The sequence below is a fragment of the Lynx canadensis genome, chromosome A2 (genome assembly GCF_007474595.2).
Source record: "Lynx canadensis isolate LIC74 chromosome A2, mLynCan4.pri.v2, whole genome shotgun sequence".
NCBI classification, from domain to species: domain Eukaryota; kingdom Metazoa; phylum Chordata; class Mammalia; order Carnivora; family Felidae; genus Lynx; species Lynx canadensis.
The window spans coordinates 46513124-46528796 of record NC_044304.2 but is presented as its reverse complement, the minus strand read 5'-3'; the positions used below and the strand labels follow the sequence as shown (position 1 = coordinate 46528796).

Here is a 15673-nt window from a genome sequence, read left to right as displayed (position 1 = left end):
AGTTCTTTATTCTGGATATTAGCCTTTGGTCAGATATATATTTTGTATATATTTTCTCCCAGTCCGTGTACTCTAAGTGTCTCAGTCATTTTCTCTAAGTGTCTAATCACCATCTGGGGTACCTGGGTGGCTCAGTTGGTTAAGTGTCTGACCTTGACTCAGATCATGATCTTGTGGTGAGTTCTGAGCCCCGTGTCAGGCTCTGTGCAGACAACTCAGAGCATGGAGCCTGCTTAGGATTCTGCATCTCCCCCTCTCTCTGCCCCTCTCCTGTTTGCACTCTTTCTCTCTCTCAGAAATAAACATTAAAAAGATTTTTTTTAATTAAAAAAAATCACCATCTTAAACTGCCTAAAGATCTCAGCATAATAAATGGGACCAGTACAGTGGATGTACCTAAATCCTGAAGAGGCCAAAATAAAAACCTGTTGTCTCCCGACTATAAAAGCAGTGTTAAAAAATGCTAGATTTTAAAAAACCAATTATAGAAAGACATCTTTAAGACAATTGGAGAAACATGAATATGGACAGGCTATTACATGATTTACTGTTAGTTCTGTTAGATATGATAATGTTATGGTAATTATACATATTTTGAAATATTCTTAGAAGTTAGAGATGCACACTGAAATATTTATGGGCAAAACAACAAGATGTCTAGACTTCTTTAAAATCTTTCAAAATACAGTTGGAGAATAGATGAAATAAGATTGACAAAATGTTGGTAGTTGTTAAAGCTGGGTTAACAGATACATGGCAGTGAATTAACTGTTATTATTTGTGTGTATATTTGAAACTTTCAAAAATGAAAAAGTTTAAAAGGCAGTAATACATTTGCTTTGATCATAGTAGCATGCTCACAAGTTCAGTAAACAATGTGAATCTGCCCAGGTTTCATGCTTTCCAAAGGCTGTGTGACTCATCAGTTCTAAAATAAAGGGGGAAAAGGATACTTTTGAAAAGGAGCTTTTAAGGCCACCAGTATTCTTGGCAGCCAGAGGCCTAATAAGCCACAGAGCCATATCAGCACTCATAAAAAAAAAAAAAAAAGTGGGGGGGGGGGGGAAACATTCAACTGGGACATTTTAGAAATCCTGGTTTTAGGGTTCAACATGAACAAATACTCATCTCAAAGAAGTATTTTCAGGTAACCAACCAGATCTTATTTCAAGGCAGGCCTAACACACCCCTCCTCTTGAAGATGGTTAATAGTGAACATAGAAGATGCCCCCAACATGTCTTACAAAAGAGAAAAATAAATCTGAGAGTGAATTGATGTGTTGGAAGTGAGCTCAGTCACTGTATAATGGAAAAGGCTTCCTGAGGTCAGATCAATCTCCTTCTTTCCTGGGAGATCTAATTATGCTTTTCCATTTAATCCATCCACATGAAGTTTCTAAAGCCCACACTACCAAAACAGAAAGTCTCAACTACTACGGATCAACCAGATCACCACTGTAGAATTGGAGGGACTTTTAACAATCATCTCCTCACTGGGTCTTGAACTTGTATGGGCGGGAAACAGGATGCCCCCGAGATCCTGACTGGGTCAACCACTATTTTTCCCTGAACCACACGGCAATTCCCCAATTCACACCAAGGTTTCCCAACTACTGGGTCATTTTAAGTATCTTTTAATAGAGAGGATAAGGAAGACTAACAGAAGCTGCCTGCCCAGAGTCACGTGGTAAATGAGTGGCAGAGTCAGGCCTGGATGGTGACTCTGGACTTTGTAGATCAAGTATTCCGTTGGATGAGGCTTACCACAGAAGGGGAGGGGAGCTGTCAACTGCCTCCCTTCAGACAAGGTCCTCAACGTTTTCACAAACGACCAATGAGGAAAATTGTCAAGGTGTATAATAAAAGCTAATTTTAAGTGTTGTGAAAGAAATGGGGAATTGGGGCGCCTGGGTGGCGCAGTCGGTTAAGCGTCCGACTTCAGCCAGGTCACGATCTCGCGGTCCGTGAGTTCGAGCCCCGCGTCGGGCTCTGGGCTGATGGCTCAGAGCCTGGAGCCTGTTTCCGATTCTGTGTCTCCCTCTCTCTCTGCCCCTCCCCCGTTCATGCTCTGTCTCTCTCTGTCCCAAAAATAAATAAACGTTGAAAAAAAAAAAATTAAAAAAAAAAAAAAAAAAAAAAGAAATGGGGAATAAAGGAAAACACATCCAAGGTAATGGTTGAAGAATCAGTGATGATAAGCATGACAACTTTCCTGAAATGGAAAGAGGGCAAGGCTCTTCTGTCACTCTATTTCATGCTCTTATCTCTGCTGACCGGCAGCCTGGCTGAGCACATGTCCTCTCCGAGCAAACCTCACAGCCCTGTGGATCTGCAGAATCTTTTCACACAGGGGTGTTTATGATCCCTGACATGGCACTTAAAAGGAAAATACCCCCAGACTTGTGTTTAGGTAGTGCTTTTGGGGAGGGGGGTGGAAATCACTCAAACAAGGATTTCAAGGTAACTGAAGGCCAAGCAGAAAAGCTAACTCCTCAAATGGGTATGTTGGATACCTAAGCATCACAGAACAAGTTACCACTTTCAAAATGGACCTTAAACAGACTGTAAGTATAGACATGCTGTCTCATCATGTATACCCATCTGCATTATTAGGCTCAAGAGCTAAGCCTGGAACTGCTCTACTGTTTTGGTGTCTTACTTTTGGGCTCCATTCCCTGTATTTCACAAAAGGTGGCTACTGGTCAGTTGTTACATATGTACATGAGACAATCTGCTAGGTAGGTCTGATGAAAAATGTAGCTGAGAAAGAGATCTCTCAAGAGGCTGTACAACGTGTCAGAAAAGGGGCCATGGATGTATAACAGGAGAGGGGCTTCTGCTGGGCCCCAGAACCCCGCAAATGTAAATAACTCTAGAACACTGTCAAGCAAATGGAGGAGCCACAAAGAGAAAAATAAATGGCCCTCCTGACTTGTTTGCCTGTTCTCAGAGAAATATGTAGAATGCACATGGCAGGGGACTAGAAAGAGAGAGGGGCTGGGGAGGATATCCATAAAGATCATGGACATGTTCTACTGCGAGAATGATGGCATAGAGCTCTTAATAGCCTAACCATCCAGGGAGATGCAGTCTTTAGTCATTCAAGTCCCGTCTCATCAAGCCCCCTGCCAAAAAAAAAAAAAAAAAAAGAAAAAGAAAAAAAAAATTCCAGACATGCCTTACAAATTCTTTAGTTTGAAATCAATTCTCTAAATATGGGATGGGGAAAATCATCTACAGGACTGAACATCAAAATGTCTATGTTCTAGGGTTAGCCTTGCCACTAGCTAGCTGTGCAGCTTTGGCTAAATCTCTCAACTTCTCTGAGACGAGAGTTTCCCAATATCTAAAACAAGGAGGCTGACTGAGACTATTTCTTACAGGTTTCGGAGTGTACAACTTCTTCTCGGTCTTTCCTGCTAGATAAATGTGGACACAAAATTTATATTGTTTTAAGTGAGATTTAAAACTAAATCTGTGGTAAAAGCTGCAATCCCATCTTGTCTGAAAATGGGTAACTGAGATCCCGTAATATTGCACCAATACTTCCAGGGATCATATTTAAGATGCAAGTCATAACCTTCCTGCTACTTCTAGTAGTTTCTTTGAAATAGAAAATATGGGTACCTCCTCGAACTCCTTTAAATGGGTAGAAAAACGCCACAAGCAGGTTCATCAGGACAGCCAGGTTAAATGAAATGCTGCTCCAGAAAGACATGTTGCGGGCACACCAATACAGAACGGGCTGGGCTGTGAAAACAAAGACCAAACCATGTAAGGTTCGATTCAGAATGCTGGGAATGCCACTTGGCCCTTCCTCCCGCTCTGCCCCACAAGCCCACTTTTGTTCCTGGTTTTTACCACAACAGTAAGAAAAATGATCATTTGTTTTGAGGTTGACTCACAGGCTCACAACGACATCAGATTGGTTTATTTCTGTTTGGAGTACTTATTGGAACAGAAGATGTATTTGGGGTCAAGGAAGCAAAGAAAAGGAGAAAAGTTGGAACATCTAAAAACCCTGCATGCCCCAGTCAATACCACCAGTTATGGAATCTGGGGGTTGTCCAGAGTTCATGCACTGAATCCTCAATCAACCACTGAATCTGGGACCAGAGGAGATGCTCAGACAGACCCAAGAACTTAATCAGCCTTTTAGAAGCGTGGGGCTCCAGTTGGAGGGACACAGAGCATCCAGAATTGGCCGAGCTGGGCTCCAGACTAGGGTGGCTACCATTTCCATACTCCCGTCTTGCTCAAAATCCTCCACTAACTTACAGATCCTTTGCCTGACATTGAGCCATCTGCCCTTTTCCTCAAGTCTGATGATCACGCCAGGGGCAGGGAGCTGCTGACTCGGGAAGTGAGCAGCAGAGCTCCCATTCTCAAAGGCTACCATGGAGAGAGGATGTGGTACCAAAGCCATCACTAATAGGCGAGAGACACTTTCCATACTGCTGCCATCTTATACAGGCAATACCACACTGGCTGGGCATGCTCAGTGTTAGAACAACAGGCCTCTGGCCACATTGTGTGTGGTGGTGCTTCCTTTTCCACTGAATTCTTTTCCAGTGGTGCCTTATACTTCGGATGATGCTCAAATATAGATATGGTAGGAATAATTTCAGTCTCCATGCCAGAAGCAGAGTTTCTAATACGTAGACTCATTCAACATTATCTCCCTCCAAACAAGTATGGAGTATGGGAGAATGGGTCTCTATGGTGTGTTTCTCTTTCCCAATGAAGTCATCACTTAACTTTAGGACAGCAGCCAATGATATATTCAATGGCCCTATAATGATCCCTAGAGCAGCAGCCAAGTCTTTGAAAGCTTCTCTCCAAAATAAAGTTATGCCACAATTAAACAGAGCCCTGGGTAATTTAATAATTGCTCAATTCATGTTTGTACTTGGGAAACAGGAAATATTTCCAAAGTCTAGAGTTTTAGGGTTACAAGCACCATCTACTTTAAAAATCTCTTTTACAAATGAGGGAAACTGAGGCCCAGCAGGGGGTGGAAGTTATGGAGGAGATATCATCACCCAGGTCAGTGATCCTTTGGGGCTAGTGACAAGGACAAAGGTAAGTGGCTCATGTCAACATTCAGAAGAGGAGCTGACCAGAATTCAATCAATCTCCAGTAACAATTAACTTTTTTTTTTCAAAGCAAAGTGGTGAAACAAATTTAAGATGACAAATCATCTGCCCTGGAAACAATAGATACTAGTGTTTCTTCTGGGAATGAAGCCCATTTCTGATCTGGATATGTAGACTCCAGAAGAGCTGGGTGGCAAGAATGGCAAAGGGTTGGTAATGGTTGAAACTGAGCAGTGGGTACATGGGAATTTATAATGTCCTCTCCACGTTTGCGTATTTGTAAAAAGCTCGTATGGAGTAAAAGAAAAATAGGAAATGGCAAAGCTCAGTAATGGTCTATGTAAGCCAAAATTCTCTTCAGAGGGGCTCTCAATATCAAATATAAGAGCAGCCACTGTAGGATGCTTTAATTGTAATAAATGACCCTCAACTATGGCATGCAGCTCACAAATAAATCATGTATTTACAAAGCTAACACATTTGAACTGTAGTATCATTCTGAATATGATGAATATTCAGTCCTTCAAATCAACTGAGTATCTATCAAGGTGCAAAAAGATACTTAGAGACCAACCTTGACATGCACTGTCTTCTATTTACACATGAAACTGTGATCCCATTTAACTTTCCAGACTCTTTTTTCTCCTGCTTCTCTTCCCCAGATAGGCCACCTTTACATCCCAGTCTAGTGATGCTCCCTGAATGCATGTGGTACCTTGAGCCTCTGTGCACTGTCCCCGTGCTATTTCAAAAATATGTCCCCAAAGTCTTTGATCCTCACCTTTTCAAGGGGTGCAGCTTATCCCCTTTCCCTTGAGTGTGGGCTGGACTTAGTCACCACTTCTAAGACAGTACAGAAGTGATGGGCGTGTTTCCTGAGACTAGGTCATAAAAGGCACTGCAGCTTCCTCCTTTACCTCTCCTCAGTCATGTGCTCTGAGGAGACCAACCACCATTTTGTGTGGAACTCAAGCAGCCCTACAGAGGGGCCCAGGTGTACAAGAAATGAGGCCTCCTACCAATGGCCATGTGAGTGAGCAGAGAAATGGGTCCTCCAGGTCCATCAAACCTTCAGATGAGGAGGGCCTGGCTGCCATCTTGACTGCAACCTCATGAAAAACCCTGAGTCAGAACAACCCAGCTGAGCCACTCCCAAACTCTGGACACTGAGAAACTGTGAGGAAATAGATATTTATTGTTTTAAGCCACTAAGTGTTTTTGTTTTTTTCATTTTTTAATGTTTATTTAGTTTTAAGAGAGAGACAGAGTGCAAGCAGGGGGAGGGGCAGAGTGACGGAGACTCAGAATCTGAAGCAGGCTCCAGGCTCTGAGCTGTCGGCACAGAGCCCGATGTGGGGCTTAAACACAAACCAGGAGATCATGACCTGAGCCGAGGTTGGATGCTTCCCCGACTGTGCCACCCAGGCACCCCTAAGCCACTAAGTTTTGAGGTAAGTTGTCATACAGCAATATAATGCAACTAATGTACATTGTGGGATGGGAAAATAGCAGCCCTCCCCGCCCCCCCCCAGGATGTCCACATCCTCATTTTCAGAATCAATAAATATGTTACCTTTCATGGGAAAATGGACTTCACAGATGTAATACAGTTAAGGATCTGGAGATGGGGAAATTATCCTGAATTATCCAGTGGGCCCAACATAATGACAAACATGCTTACAAGCAAAGGAAGGGTGTGGGAGTGTCAGAGACAGGGTCCTGCAGTGTGAGCAGGGCTCTCCTGGCCACAGCTGGCTTTGCAGATGGAGGAAGAGGCCAAGAGCCAAACAATGCGAAAGCAGCCCCTAGAAGCTGGAAAAAGCTAGAGCCTCTAGAAGGCAGATAGTCCTGACAACACTTGAATTTTAGCCCGAGGAGAACCTTTGTAGAGTTCTGGCCTCCGGAAATGTAAGATAGTAAATGTATGTTATGGTAAGCCTCCAGGTTTGTGGTAATTTGTTACAGTAGCAATTGGAAATGAATACACCTTCCCTCTCCCCAAACTCTCAGGCTTGTGTTTATCCAAGTGCTATCTATCCTCCCAGATGCTGTTCAGTTCCCGCCTTTTCTCAGAAGGCTGCCTTTCCCATACTTCCATGGCGTGTCACTGCTTAATTACAGTCCTGCTCATCATCAGGCGGCTCAATTATAGCCACTTAAAAATATGCCTGCATTGCTTGCGCCCATCACATGGTATGTTCACACAGGAAGGAATCACAGCTTAAACACCGATGAACCCCCCCTGCTGTACTCCGTAGCATGTTTTCTACTTAGGATGGGCAAAAGTTGGCTGAGTGGATATACCTACTACCTCACAGTAAAAACACAGAATGCCACAATCCCATTTAGGCAGGTCAGTCTAAATTACTGAACCCCAGGGCATCATGTGGTAACCCTCTTCTCCAGCCTTTGTGTCTGGGCTGTGCTCGGGGACCTGGACTCCAGAATTCCCTAGCTCTATTTGGATGGGTGTGATAACCATGAGGGAAAACCCCACGCAGGAATACGTCAGCATATGTAACCGGGCCTCTGTTTTCCCTTTCATGATCTTCTCATTCTCTGAGCCCAGAGTTTTACTTCACTGGGGCTGGGAACTTCAGGAGAAGGTGTCAGAGAGGCACGGGTGAGAAAGGATGTGAACATATCGAACGGGCTGTGCGTGTGTGTGTGTGTGTGTGTGCGCGCACACATGTGCATGTTCTGTGAGAAGAGCAGCGAAGAGGGCTTCAGGAGACCATAGGAATTGAGTATCATAAGATTTGCAGAAGAAATTACTAAGCAACAGCAGCCTGGGACAGACTTGACTTTACATCTGAGCCCTAGCTCCAGATGTACCAAAGCACAGGTGGTTCTGTGACACTTTCAGGAAAGGGGAAAGCAGCTTCATGAATAAAGCAGAAATTTTCTTCCTACAGATTTATTAGAAGAGAAACAGGCTACTAAGAGAGAAGAGTGTTTTTCATTTTAATTGCACTTCTAACGAGGGCATTTCTCCCCTCCCTAAATACGCATATCATGTTTCATCCAGTTACTGTTTTCAATTTCTCTCTTACCAGCAGATAGCTTTGAAGCCAATTAAAATCTTTCAGTTGACAACTATAGCTGTGTTTAAGCTATACTGAAACAAAGGCAGACTAAGCAAGAGGAGGCATTAGCTACAATGCAACACACATCGAAGGATGATGACGTGAGCACTCCACAATCAATGAGTCAATCAATCTTCATTCCCCACTTTGTAGGTGGGGGTCTGGGAGCAGTGAAGTCATCTGCTCAGGGCCACACAGCCAGTGGGGAGCAGAAGCGGAATGGAAGTGAGATTCCCCCGCCTCTTGGGGCTGAGGTCTTCCTCCTGTGCCTGCGTGAAGACAACCGTCTCATAAAGAGCGATCAAAAGGTATCTATCCTCACAAGAAAAGGTGAAAACCCTTCTGTCGGTTCCCAAGCCTCCTGGAGAGCCTAGCATGTATTTCTATGTTTTCATAGGCTCCCAGAATTGTGGGAATGAATATACCTGGCCAGTCTTAGTAGACCCATACACTGATCAGAGCAAAGTCACAGTTTTAGTAACTACGGTGGAGGTCTGGACACGGGGATTCAGGATTATCCCTTGATGCAGGAATCGCAGACCACCCCAGTGAGGCTAAGAGCTGAAAACACAAGAGTGCAAAGTGGATAGGGTCTATGCCTACCTTACTTTGCTATTTTTTTTCTGTGTTCACCTAAGCGTTGTGTTGTGTGGGTGTTCAAGGCTACTCATGGCGCTTGAGCTGGAGGAGCTTGGATGAAGGACACACTGATATCGGTTAGAAGTGCACCCTAAATCTTCTGAAGTCCCTACCAAGGAGAACATGCAAGCTGGTCTTCTAAAGGCCTCCTGGCCTCTTGGTCAGACACCAAGCATGGGACTGGGTAATGAATGGGTGTGGCCAGGAAACATTTTCTTTACTTTTTCTTTCCTTCCTTCCTTCCTTCCTTCCTTTTTTAAAGATTTTGAGTATCTCTACATTCAATGTGGGGCTTGAACTCACGACCCTAAAATAAAGAATCGTATGTTCTACTGACTGAGCCAGCCAGATGCACCCCAGAAAACATTTTCTAAGTTCGAAAGTGCTGGATGATGAGGTAGCCTTAGAGATGAGTGAGAATGTTGTGGGGTGGGGGTGTGATGAGAACAGGTCTTCTGGCTGACGTGTGTGCACAACCCTCTTTGCCACTGGCCAAACCTAAGGGTGCAGGGAGGTAGGGAGAAGACTGGTGAAGTGAAAGAAGCATGCAGTGAAGGCTGGTCCGTTCTGGCTCAAGCTGGTGGGAGGCAGGAAGAGGACAGAAGCTCCCAGAAACTGACCTCCAATTCCGCTTCCACTCCCGCAGCCCCACCCCGCACAAAGAGCCCAAAAGATCACAACTGTAGCTGGAATCCAGGGTTTCAAATAAAAAAACCTGGCTCCTGACTAACAGACAGAAATAAAGCACAGTCCTTTCTAAGTTGGTCACAACAGTTGGTGCGGAGTGTACTGTCAGTACTGAAGGATCCCATTAAAATCCTAATGAAAACCAGGAGCTGAGAAGCCCTCTGGGACAGCCCTATAAAAGTGTTTTAGATGAGTTATTTCAGCCCGACTGGCCAGGCATCGCAGTGGGACTAGGTGGTGAGCAACGATGCGTCTTATGTGGCAAATGATTCCACTGCCTATAAAATGATTACAGTAGAGTCTAAAACCTGAGCTACACCTGTAAAAGGGAGAGACCAGTGTCTTCAGAGCAGGTGAGCTAGTAAATGAGCAGTCAAGCTGGCTGAATTTCCTGCTCAAGTGCACCATCCTGAGAGCTCAAAGCCTTGCTTTTTCTCCCTTCCTTTTATTTTCTACATCAAGATACCAAAAAACGACATTCTGAAAGTCTTCCACAGAGCTCTCCAATCAAATAAAATCAAATGGTGAATGAAGGAAGACTTTTCTGGGGAGATGCCTCCCCAAGGCCAGAGCCCATTGATCAGCTACAAAGGTATCTAGGTCTGCCCGGCGCTCAGAGGTAGAAGTACTGTAAATTATTCTAGCTCTGGTCCAACTGGAGGCACACCCACCACCATCAAGCTGAGGTCTCTGAAACCCCAGGAGGACATCGCTCTGACGTGTTGTGGATGCAGTGCTGACCCACCTCTCAGTTTCTTTTGCCAGTTCATTTCATTGAAGAGGTCCTCGGACCGCAGGAAGAAGTCATTGATCTTGCTGCCTTGTTCATCCCTCTCTGTAGTATAGTATATTCGTAGTTTTGACTCCTTGGTTAGGAATTCACATATGCTGGGCACAGGGAACACAATCTGTTCCATGGTTCGGTCTAATCTGACAATCTAGGGTGGAAAAATAGAGGAGCTTTAACGGTCATTTTCAAAAACCTTTCACTGAGGATCTCTGCAATCGGTCATGGGCTCAGTATTCAAGACTGAATATAATACGAACCTGTTCTGGAGCCTTCTCAGACTGGGCTGTGTCTCTCAGATTTATATAAAAAACAGTTTGGGCAAGTCTCCAAGAAGAGTTTTTGTTTGTTTTGTTTTGTTTTTTAAGCTGAGACCCATTGCTTTTACTGTGATTAACTTTTGTCTCCATTTAAACTGTGTTTTGTGCATAAAACCAAATGAGGCTCTAGACTAGGGCTGTCCAATAGAACTTTCTGTAATGATGGAATGGTTCTATATCTAAGCATCTGCCCCGTGCAAAAGGTGGCCACTAGTCACACGTGGCCATTGAGCACTGGCACATGTGGCTAGTGCAACTGACAAACTGAGTATTTAATTTTAATTAAACAGCCACACATGACTAATGATTACTATATTGGACAGTACAGCACCAGACCGTGGTGCAAACCTCTCCTAAACTTCTCTGATGGCAAAATTAGGTGTTTTCTTTTTTCTCCTAAATAGGAACTTTAAAAAAGAGAATTTTGGTTTATCCAGTTGCATTGGCCTCCTATGATGTCACAGCATCTAAGATGTACAGGGCATGAACTAGTATGGCCATTTAACACTGGCACAGCGTTCACTGTTCTTTGAACCAGCTATGTCGAGCCCTGGAGTAGACACCTTACAGGTTTTCTCTGTGCCCTTCCTAGACTGGCTCAATCTCCAGACAGGAGGTAGTCTGGTCAGGATTGTGCAGATTCTAGGACACTGTATTTAGTCACCATCCTGGGGAGTTGGCATTTTAAAAGGGGTACAGGTTGTGGTACAATAGGAGCATGACCTCTCTTTATTCTTTCACCCCAGAGGCTGGAGAAGTCAGGTGAGGGCCAATGCCCTTTACAAGAAGATCTGGTTCTCACTTTTCCAACACTTTTGCTCCCTGACACAGCAAGGGAAGTGACTCAGGTCCAGTTGTAGTGGAAAACTCTCTCAGACATGAGACAGGTTCCCACAGCCCTACCTCTATAAATTCTGGGAGGCACGATCTTTAGACCAGTGGTTCCCCAATCTAGCTGCAGATCAGGTTACAGGAAACTTCACTGTCATAATGATTCTGGTTCTTCAGTCAACCTCATTTAAATGGAATTGTGGTTTGAGGATTGGTGACTGGAACCTGCCCACAGGTGATGCTTCTATTTGAATAGGCTCAGGGACTGAGTCTGTACTGGAGTCTGCCTGTTGTGCAGTCAAGTGGCCTCTGGATCTTCCTAAGCTGAACGACTATGATGTGAGAAGTGCTTTAGTTGTCAAGAGGGAAAGGATGATGACACTGGAGGCCCCCTGACAAGAACTAAGTCCCAGACTCCAGACACACCCAGGCTAACTCCCATGATCAAAGCACTCTATGAGGAAGCCCCAGGGAGTAATGGGGTATTTTCCAGCTTTTCACAGGTAACTTCTTCAGGAAACTGGAAGAAATGGGTGGCTAGCCAAGGGTAGGATTTGAGAGCAAGGGACACCATGCCTGACCATTTCTCCTCATCATTTCATATCTGTCCGCACCTCCTTTTCAGGAGACTTACAACCGGGAGTCAGGAGAACACACTTCAATCCCTCCCCAGCTCTAACAGGCCTGGGTGACCTTGTTCATGCCTCGGAACCTCATCAAGCTTCAGTCTTCTCTCCAGTGAACCAAGGAGCTCTGACATCCTACACTGCAAACACCTGAAGCCTGTCTTTTAAGGGCTCCAGAGGACAGAGTAGGGCTGCCATCAAGCTTCTCACTGTTAACAATAAATTAAGAGTATTTGCCCACATGCACTGCCATGGTCAACTCATCAGTAAAATGACACATTTTATTAGAACAGCCCAGACACCTGATACATTTGGTAAGAATATATTCTTAAAAATTCTCCATCCTGAACATTTCATATGGCCCAAAGGAGTCTGTTAGCCCTTCAAAATCGCTGTTCCAGCAATGATCCTCAATCTGTGCACTTCTTTGTTAGCCAAACAAGGCACACCATGCCTCACTGCCTAGAGCCTGGAGACACAAGTCTGGGTTCAACGCAGGTAACAAAATGCACCCACAGGTTCTGGGGTCAGCCAGACCTGGATTACAACCGCAGTTCTGCCACTGCTAGCTGGGCAAATGAAACGACCTCTCTGAGTCTTATTTCAGAGTTTCCCTCTCTGCAAAATGCAAGATGGCCCCATTGAGTTCACAGAGGATCAGTAAGGTATGGTGTGTGTGTGTGTGTGTGTGTGTGTGTGTGTGTGCGTGTGTAATGCAGATCTGACTGTACCATTCCTCTTTGTAAAACTCTCCCTCAGTTCTGCTTGGCTCTGCCAGTAAATCCAGACTTCTCAAAAGGATGGTGGACAGGATTCTGCGGGCCCAGAGCCACTGGTCTTTCCTTTCGGACCTTGTGTTGTTCACCGGTTTCCAGCTCCCCGTCTTCCCCTAGCGTCTCCCTCCTCAGGGCCTCCACTTGTCGTTATTCCCCAGGTGTGAGAAACTCTTCCCTCCAAGCTCTGCCTGCTTCAATCCAATTTTTCCTAAGGTCTGTGCTTAAATGCCTTTCTTCAGAAAAGGCCTCTGTGACCAGCACAATCCATAGCAGGTCCCTCTGCTGGACTTTCTTACAATACTTTCTACTTGTCCTCACAGCCTTGTCAGAATGCATAACCAACACGTTGCTGTTCAGACGAATGACTGTGTGCCAGCCCCAGCACAGGGCAGAGTCCACTGCAGGCCCTCAACACAGGCCCGAGCCCTGAGTTCCCTCTGTTTTTACCTCTATCTGGGCTGTGTGCTTGGCATAAAACTCCAGAGCTTCATCCCCATCCACTTGGCCACCAGGTTTCAGCATGGTCTGGAGTTCTTTGTTATGCCGAGCCAACTAGAACACAAGTTCAGAAAACGGGGGGAGTCACTGTCACTTTGCGACGGGCACACGTGCGCCCCTTTCCATTGTGGGGCATAAAGAATGCATCATACACAGTGGTAAGCTGAAGGGCAAAGATGGCGGGAGGCTTGCTACGTCCTGTCAAGGTATGCTCTGCACAGCAGCTATTTTGGGAGCGTGGGACAACAGCATGGAGAAAGCTCATGCCCACATGAGGTCCCACTTTCCCCCAATTTCTTCAGCCACGTGGGAGAGAGATGGGGTTTTCTGTACAGCCACACAGGTCTCCACTCAGAAAGTTCTGAAACCCACTGAGTGGCAAAACATGGGTAGTGGAAGAGACGTGGGACAGGAGATGGTTTTCTCTTCTTCTGCCAGCACGCCGTAGCAGGGCATACCATCCCACCCAATTCTGTTACTGCTTTATTCCTAAGTCCTCTAGCCCAGCGGGTGAAAGGGACAGGAAGCACAAGCCTGCAGCAGAGTTACAAGCTGCCCACACACATCAGCGAGCTCAAGGCATATCAGCCTCCAGAAAAAGAAAGTATCTTCAAAAGCCCAGACACTTGGGAAGAGAGTTATGAAACAGGGCATTCTGGTGCCAGGGTAGGAAGAATTACTACTCCCCACCCCCCACCCCCCAAAAGCAAACACAAAGAACTCATAATGACAGGTTAGTTCCCAAAGATTTTTAAACGTGATAGGAGGCAAGGCAGCTGAGGTTTATTTCTTAGATTGTTAAGATAGACTCATCAATATTTATGAAAAGCCTAAGACTCCTTTCAACTGTCTCCAAACACAGTCATAAACTATGTAAGTGTCAAGGCTCAGTGCGAAGGCTTTTAAGAAACGTGGGGATTTCCAAGGACATGACCCTCGCATGGGAAAATGGAAGAGCCCTGGAACGCGGGACATTGGGTCAGGCTGCCACGAGTACCTGTGAACCACATCACCATGAATACAAACAGCCCCAGGTTAAACCCTTAGGAGAGAACCAAGTTGAAGCGTACATTCTGCTGGGAATTCTGGCAGTGAAGGCAAACCGTGCCTGACTCGGGGACCCAGGGACAGGTCATACCTGATGAGCTAATATGTAGATGTTGTGCCCCACGTTCCTGGGGGAGGCAGCTCCGTCCTCACCATTTTCTCCATCCTCAAATTCCACTTCGCCTTGCATGTAGGCTTTCTTGATCACTTCCACCTGTAAGAGTGGTCAAACAAAGGAAGCTCTTGTTTCAAGGAAGACCCACACAGGACTGCCATCTTAGAGTCTGCCCTCTTGGGGCAGACAGTGCTCATCAGGCTCAGCATTTGCTTCCTATCAGGTTTGGACACAGCCTCAGAATCCTTCTCAACACGGTCACGGGCAGTCTCTACCAATCAACTTCCGCGGACATAAGAAATTAAACCCCGGTGCTATAACTAGACCAAGAGGTATTATGTCTCCTTAGAAGGGGACAATGGTTATAGAAGCTCCCTGAAACAATAAAATATGACACAAATGTAGACAAGAAGCCAGACTTTTCCTATCTCCACATTCCCTCCTACCATCTTTCTCCAACCTCCGACCTTTGCCATTTCAAGGGACAACTAGTAGGAAATCCACTAACCTTTAGCAAGAGCTAGCCAAACTGTCATCTCCAATTCCACATTTTCCCATCTACGTTTCTCTGTCCCTATTCCATGTAAAAATAACACCATCAACAAATAACATCTACTCAGGCCTTTCTCCGTGCCAAGCACACTGTGTTTAGTATTTCAACATTCTTTTGGGGAATTTAATACTCATCCTCATTTTATGAAATATCAACAATTCCCAGTTATTATGGATGAGGAAACAGACTCAGGGCAGTAAAGAGGCACTCCTGAAATCATATGGCTAATGAGCTGAGACTTGATCTCAAATGTGCTACCAGAGGACCCATGCATGTCACTGGTTTCACGCTCAGAGCACATTCCCTAGTACATTTTTGTACTTGTCTACTGCTCCCACCTACCTCAGTGCCCTACCCAGTGCCCAGGGGCTGGGTCTCCTCGTTTCTCAATCCCTCCCTGGTGCCCAGAAAAACGCCATGGACAAAGTAGGGCCTGGCCAATGTTTATCAAATGAACAAATCATTCAAGATTTAATCAAAGAATAAGAACAAAATGCCTTCAACCCCTAAGTTGAACTGAAAATTAATCATTTTCTTTAATGATTCAGAAGGCATTTCAGCTTCCTGCATTGCCACAACGCTATTACCCCGAATTATTTCTCATTATCCAA

The 15673-nt window shown here is 45.1% G+C and overlaps 1 protein-coding gene across 6 annotated transcripts in view; it reads right to left on the bottom strand.

The window, feature by feature from the left end:
• Window positions 1-15673, bottom strand: part of ITPR1 (inositol 1,4,5-trisphosphate receptor type 1) — a 329086-nt gene that overhangs the window by 44708 nt on the left and 268705 nt on the right. For all 6 annotated transcript variants that reach the window (XM_030307281.1, XM_030307282.1, XM_030307284.1 and 3 more), the window contains 4 exons: window positions 14486-14608; window positions 13297-13401; window positions 10255-10447; window positions 3628-3750 (listed from right to left, as the gene is read on the bottom strand). In XM_030307281.1, the coding sequence (XP_030163141.1) occupies window positions 3628-3750; window positions 10255-10447; window positions 13297-13401; window positions 14486-14608 (544 nt within the window). The remainder of the gene's footprint in view (window positions 1-3627; window positions 3751-10254; window positions 10448-13296; window positions 13402-14485; window positions 14609-15673) is intronic.